This window comes from Lagopus leucura, unplaced genomic scaffold (genome assembly GCF_019238085.1).
Source record: "Lagopus leucura isolate 7727_CA_CO unplaced genomic scaffold, USGS_WTPT01 Super-Scaffold_100159, whole genome shotgun sequence".
Taxonomy (NCBI): domain Eukaryota; kingdom Metazoa; phylum Chordata; class Aves; order Galliformes; family Phasianidae; genus Lagopus; species Lagopus leucura.
The window spans coordinates 33,728,474-33,735,477 of record NW_024962335.1 but is presented as its reverse complement, the minus strand read 5'-3'; the positions used below and the strand labels follow the sequence as shown (position 1 = coordinate 33,735,477).

The following is a 7,004-nucleotide window of genomic DNA, read 5'->3' as shown; positions in this document are numbered from 1 at the left end:
TCCCCAGTAGAATCTGAAAGTCTGATATCATCACATGACTGCTGGAGTCTGATGTCAGAGCCAGTCTGCGATGCCTGGGCCTTTAATCTGGCCCAGATGTTATCTCCTACTGTAATCACAAGAAAAGCTATGAAAGTATATGTTCAACAGATACGAAATTAAAAGTTAAATGTTTCCATAAGTTTCTAATAACCCTGAAAATAACACAGACTTCTGAACGCGAGGATCTCGAATTTTGCTTTAAGGCGTTCTGCCTCGAAGCCTCATTCCACGGAACAGCTGTTCCGGGAGGAAAGGAGGGACGCCTCGTGAGATGTGGCGTTCCTCGGAGAAATACTGAAGTAGCTTTGCCCACGGGGCAGCTCCGTAGCGATTTCCAAGAAAAGGCCGCGGCCCCACAGCCCACCCTTCACTCGGGAACCGCCGCCGGGCAGCGACCCAGAGGGACGGAAGAGGATCCCCGCCAGGCAGCCCGCACCTGCGGGCGGAGGGGAGCGGCCGTCTTTGTGCGGCCGCCGCTCTGTGACTGAAAGTAGTCCCGTCCCTCCCGGGCCGGTGTTGCTCCGACAACCGTATCGCACCCAAAAAGGCGGCGGAGGCGTGCGTGCGAAACAACGCAGCAAATAGTCCCGCTGGAATGCGACGGCGGCGGCCGGCTCCCCCCGTCCGACCCCTCGTCCTGCCCACGGGCGTCCCTGAGCCGCGCGCACCCGCCCTCGCCCCGCGCCCCGCCCGAGGCGGAGCTGCCCGCCGCGCCGCCAGCGCTCGCCCGCCGCCGTTTGCGTGCGCGCCGCCCTCTGCCCGCCCGCTCGCTCCCCGCCTGAGGAGGCGGGCGGTGCGGCGGGAGCGCGGAGCCGGGCGGGCGCGGCGCGGGGCGGGGGCCAGGCCGGGCCGGGAGAGGAGGAGGAGAAGGAGGAGAAGGAGGAGGGCTGTATCCCTGCGCCTGTGCGCGCCCGGCGGAGGCGGAGGCCGGGCGAGCGAGTGAGCGAGCGGAGAGTGGATGGCGAGCGGCCGCGGCGGCGGCGCGGAGGCCGGCATGCAGGGGAGCGCTCGGTGCCGCTGCGGCGCGCCGGGGCCAGCGGCCTGCTAGGGGGGCTCGGCGGCCGCCCTTCGCCGCTGCCCGGCCCTCCTCCTCGCCTCCCCGCCCGCCGGGCAGCATGAAGTGGCAGCGGAGGGACTGCTCCTCGCCGCCGCCCCGCCGGTGAGAGCGCGGAGCGAGGGAAGATGGGGGCCGTCCTGCGGAGCCTGCTCGCCTGCAGTTTTTGTTCCCTGATGCGAGGTGAGCAGGGGGCGGGAGGAGGAGGAGGAGGAGAAGGAGGAGGCGGCGGTGGGGAAAAGTTGACGGCCGTGTTGCGAGGGGCCATGTTTGCCCGGGCGGGAGGGGAGCGGCCTGCTTGCCGGCGGGGCCGGCCCATTGTTGCCGCCTTCAAGTTTGGCTTTTTAATAAAAAGAGAGCAAAAAGGCACCGAACGGCCCCCAGCTCCCTCCGCAGCCGCGGCCCTGCCAGAGGCAGCGCGGCTCAGGCGCGAGTGTCTCAGCTCGCCCCGCCGCTCTCCGTGTCCGCGCCGAGGCTGTTCGTTTTCCCTTCTTTTTTCCTTTTCTCCTTTGCCCCGGGGGTATCCCTAGAAGTGGGTTCCCCGCTGCCGGGCGGCCCCCGGTGCTCGGCAAGGGGCTGTTGCCGGTCCCCCAGGACACCTGGGTTCCGCTGCCCCGCGCTGCGATTCCTGCTTCTGGATGATTTCTGTCTCTGCGTGCAAACCGGGTTTCTTTGGGTGTTGTGAACTCAACTCCTGCCTCAGTTTCTCTCTGTTTGCTCTTCTTGGGAAGAAATCACCTGTGATGTTTGCATCCATCATCTTGCTGTTTTCTCATCTTTTTCTGTGCTAGAAGATGGAAGAGGTTAATAACTAATAGTTCATCAACCACGTTTTGATATAGAAAATTACTCTGTTCACAACGTTTATTGCTTTACATGAAAGAGCAATAAAGGTGTTTCAGGCTGAAGGAACTGCTGTGTAGCCGGTTGCTCGGTACTCTGCAAAACAAAAATTTTCCACTCTTCCTTACTCCCTTCCCTTCTTTTTTTTTTTTTTTTTTTTTTTTTTTTTGCTTCTATGCATCTGTTTGCCATATTGTATCCTGTTTGTAAGGCTACAAATATACTTATTTAAATGGACTGTGTAACAGTTTGCTTCCAATTGGAGCAGTGAAACTTCAATTTTCAAAAGCGAGGTTGGATCCAAAGCATGGAGAGGAATTGTTTCCTGATTAGTTAGTTTTATTATGTAATGACCATACCTGTTCTTAATAAACCGTTTGTTTGGTTCTCAGTTGCAGTTGAATTCAAATGGCAGCCCCATTGGTGTGCATACCATTGCATGATATCAGTGTTGTGACAGTCACTTCTTCAGATTAATTTCAAAATAGTGACACATGCTACTGTACTTTTTAGCATACCCAGTGATGTTTAATAATAAACTTTGAAGAAACGTTCAGTTTGTAAATTATTTGGACTGTCATTTCTTCACATCTGTCATCTTTATCTATTGCCGAAGACATTTGTATCCAAGCAGTATTTCTCCTTCTTCTGTATTAATGCATTCCTGCTGTTGGATCTTCCACCTAAATTCATAGTCTTCTATTTGTGACATGATAGTAATTTCCTTAATTGTTACTTAAGGATGATATAAACAGCAGGAACAGCTGAACACTGAAGAAATAAAATAAAATTTTAATGGATGTGTCCTTCTTAATAAACAACATGTATGCAGGCAGAATTGGCTTGAATAAGATGTGCTGAGTTCATATGAAGTGTCAGCTGTTCTTTAATGAGGCAGAGGCAGTGCCAGCATGAGTATGAATAAGTTTATACATGAAAGTAGAGCTGATGTTATGACGTTCACTACTTGGTTTGTGAATTTGGTGCTGTGAAGGCTGCTAGGTCAACAGCATTGGAGATTGAAACCTGGAAAATAATACCTTTGTGAATTGCAGCATCCTCTGTTTACAGAGCTTGCCTCTCTGTTCTTACTTAAGAGCAACAACAACAAAAAAACCCAAACAAAAGCACAACGCAAGTGTGCAAGAAAAATGGCTTACCAATCTGGAAAAACAGAACTGGTACTCTCGAAGTGTGGTGCCATATAAACTAGTAAGGACTTGGAGAAGTACCAGACCGTTATGATCCAGAACTGGAAGCATACCCCAAGGCACCTTTCTGTCCAGTAATCTGAGAACTGTGATAAACAGACCATACTGACTTTTCAAAGACAGCTATTCAGATCTGTAAGAGATGAGCTGATGTCACGACAGCTGGCTGTGGAGGTTTGTGTGCGTTGTTGGTTTTGGTGTATTTTTTTTTTTTTGTTTTTCTCTTGTGCCTTACTCTGATTGATGGAAGAAAGGGATTGCTTTCCTGGAACCTGCCCAGAGTCTCACCAGCCCAGCCTTTGTGCTCCTCTCTTGGTCTTTGGTTTGATCTGGGGGACTCTGAACATGAGCAGTGTTTCGTGAAGCTGGTCCCCTAGGATATATACAGACAAGTGAGTAAGTAAGACTTCTGGTCGCTTTATGTGTTCTACACGGCAGCTGTGAAACCAGTCAAGCTCTTAGGTAACTGGCAATTGCAAAGAGGCAAAAGCAGTTGCATCGCATCTGTCAGGGAACTACAGGTAAGTGTGAGACAGGTTTCAACTTATTAAAAGGTGTTAAAGAGGTTTTACCTTCCCAAGTATTCTTGGCTTGCTCTTGTCCCAGAAATATCTCTAGTCATCATGCAATTGCTGTTTTTTTTTTTTTTTAAACCCTGATTGTGCAGAAAGTGCATGAAGCTCTTGTTTGAATAGAGATCTTATCAAAGATGTTTGTGCAGACTATAGTGGATGTTACAGACCTTTGTGCTGATTAACTAATCAGTTAGTGAAGAATTGAAGATGTCTCTTTGGTTTTGGGCATTTTAAAGCCCCTTTATGTGTTCAGAAGAGAGCTTGAATCTGTTGTTATGAGTAACTTCCTTTCGATAAGCAGAACATCTTTTCTTTTTTGTATCTTTTTAGGTAGATTCATTTGCACATAGTTTAGAAGAGCTTAATGTTCAGGACTTGCTAAGCTGACTGGAGGTGTTTTTCTCCAAAAGTCAGAAAGTGGAACAAGGCTTTTTACTTCTGAAGCAGTCAGACGGGAGATGAAGCATGAGGTCTCCAATCCTTGGACTAATACATTTCTTAAATTTTGACAATAAGACTTGGAAATATATATATAAATATATGTATTTTGTATTCATCATGAGGCATTTCTCCACCCAAGCTTGAACTGACCATTTTCTGGTCACGTTTTCCATTTGTGTGATTCCTTAGAAATCAGTGCAACTTTGTCTGCTGTGATTTCCAATGCATTTTCCTCTTTCATCTCTCCATAGTACATTCTAAAATTAGTGTGATTTAAGGCGTTACAAAATATCCAGCATTGCTTTAATAGTTTTTGCAATTGCATCTCTCTGATAGCTTGCTCTCATCAGACTGCTTTAACTTTATTCTCCTTTTTTTTTTTTTTAAACAGAAAAATAGAAAAATTAGGACAGAAAGAAGTGTTTATGGCAAGGTGTGCTGAAGATATGAGGAAGTTGTGGGTATATGGATCTAGTCATAGGTGTATAAAGATGATGGGCTCCTTGTGTCCTTCAGTGGGAGTTCTGTACAGATATTTGGGTCCGAATCTTAATTATGTTTCTCAGAAACGCTGGTTAGAGGAGCATTAATCAGGTTTCCTTTTTTCCTTTGTGAATGGATTACATCTGCATTTGAGCTCTAGAAAATAGGGAAATTTGTCTGGAAGTTGTAGAATGGGTAGATATTTTTGGAGAATGATAGGTCAAGAGCTGGAGCATAGGAACATTTTAAACTGCCTTTGGGAACTGGAGAAATCTGATTCCTTTGGACATACGTAACTACCTTTATGATGATGTCACGGGTCGAAAATGCCAGCTTCAAAATATCAGCAACAATGCATATATAAAGGGATTTACTTTCTAATTAAAATTGAGCACGGATAGTATTTTTCCTTCTGAGGGAGTGGGGTAGGGGAAGAAAACAGAGAAACAGCTCTCAGCTTCTGATCAGTCACTGTTCATCTCTTCTGGCTGCCAGTCTTCAGATTCAGACACTGTATTCTTTGTCCTCAGCGTATTTAACCTCATAAATTTCCTATGAAATGCTAACTGCTTGGGTTGCTTTGCCGGTGGCTTCTTCAAATCCTTGTCCTACAAGGAGGGGTATGTGCTGTTGCTGAGTAATAGCAGAGATGCAGTCTTTCTGGGAGGACCAGCTGCTCTGTCAGACCTGATGTGTGCCTGACCTGCAGCTGGGGAGCCCTCCCTCATCTGCAAGCTCACCTGGGACAGTCTTAGTTCATAACATGTATGTGGCTGGTGAAACTCTGTGCTGCCACCCACTTCTGTGCTGACATGTGGAGGGCCATTTGTACCTTGAAAGGAACTGTTGCCAGTGAAATGCAGTTTATCTTGGTAAGGAATGTTCCGTAGATGGGCTTATACCAAGTGGTGTAAGCTGCTCAGAAAGATGTGGGGAGAGTGGATACAGGCACCTCACAGACTTCAGGAATGGTCACGTGCAGTCATATGGAGTAGCTGGCATTGCTCAGTGGGAGATGAGCCATTGAATCTAAATAGTGTGACTTGTCAGCTTGTGGAAGTGATGGATTTTCAGGGACTATGTTTCTGAGTAGAGCAAATACGGGGGATGTGCTACACCTCTCTTTATTAGGTGAAAGAAATTAATTCCCCTTTAATAACCTCAACCACCTTACACCTGGTTTGTGCAGTTTCAGAGTTTAACACTTCTGAGTATTTATATGCTGTAAACAAAGAAGCTGCATGTTTCTTTTGCAGTAATTGTCCAAGGCTAGGGAAGAAAGCATTGCGTTGTGTCTCTGATGGATTGTATGTAAATGCTGGCTATCGACCCTAAACATTAAACAACTTTTTCCTATTTGTATTTGGCAGGCAAGTCAACTGGTAGAGAGCCTTTTTTGAGCTCTGTAGATATTCTTGCAGTTTGTGAGTACTTATGGAAAGAGGTTCACTGTGTGATTAGGCTCCATATTTACTTTGTGTGGACAGAAGTACTTAGTCTGCTTGGTCTGGTTGCAGTGATGGTGCTTGCAAGCAAAAATGAACTTCTTGTTGTTTCTCCTTTTTTTTTTTTTTGTCATATCCCCCTGCACTATGGCTACAAAAATAGGGTTTTCTTTGTGTCCTCATGACTGTCATGCTACAGACCTTTCTATTTCAAAGCAATTGACACAGTCGCCTACCTGTTTTGAAATGGAGTCAAACATGCTGATGTCAGGGGGAAGTTCTTTACAGAGAGAGTGGTGAGGTGCTGGAACAGGCTGCCCTGAGAAGTTGTGGATGCCCCGTCCCTGGAGGTGTTCAAGGCCAGGTTGGATGGGGCCCTGGGCAGCCTGGTCTAATATTGAATGTGGAGGTTGGTGGCCCTGCATGTGGCAGGGGGTTGGAGATTCATGATCCTTGAGGTCCCTTCCAGCCCAGGCCATTCTGTGAGCACAGCGTGAATACTGCAATAGCTCTTTGCATTTGATTTACAGTATACTTTTAAGAACATGCTACTCAAAGTGTAGCTTAAGAAGTTCGATGGATAAGTAATATTTTGTTTCATTTGAAAAGTGTTACAAAATCTGGAGAAAATGTGTCAGCTTAAGAAGATGGAATGTTTTTAGAGCTTCATTATTTATATGAATAGAACAATAAGAAAATGTTTTAAATATAAACAGACATGGAAAATGGCAACATTCATGCAGATTTTTTCGGTATCTTGTTACAGGATCACATTACCTAAATAGAACTACTCCCTCGTGATATAATAAATGTGGCAGAAATGGGATTATAGTTTTAATTCTGCTTATAAGGGCCATGTGTGAGCTCTTGATGTCGGATTTGAGTAGTAATCGTATCTGACACAGAAAAA

At 46.6% G+C, this 7,004-nt stretch overlaps 1 protein-coding gene across 2 annotated transcripts in view; it reads left to right on the top strand.

Moving 5' to 3' along the window:
• The first annotated feature begins 1,176 nt into the window (after nt 1-1,176).
• The window catches only part of LRP6 (LDL receptor related protein 6), a 123,383-nt gene continuing 117,555 nt past the window's right edge, over nt 1,177-7,004 (top strand). For both annotated transcript variants that reach the window (XM_042889885.1, XM_042889884.1), the window contains exon 1: nt 1,177-1,279. In XM_042889885.1, the coding sequence (XP_042745819.1) occupies nt 1,225-1,279 (55 nt within the window). In that variant the 5' untranslated portion in view covers nt 1,177-1,224. The remainder of the gene's footprint in view (nt 1,280-7,004) is intronic.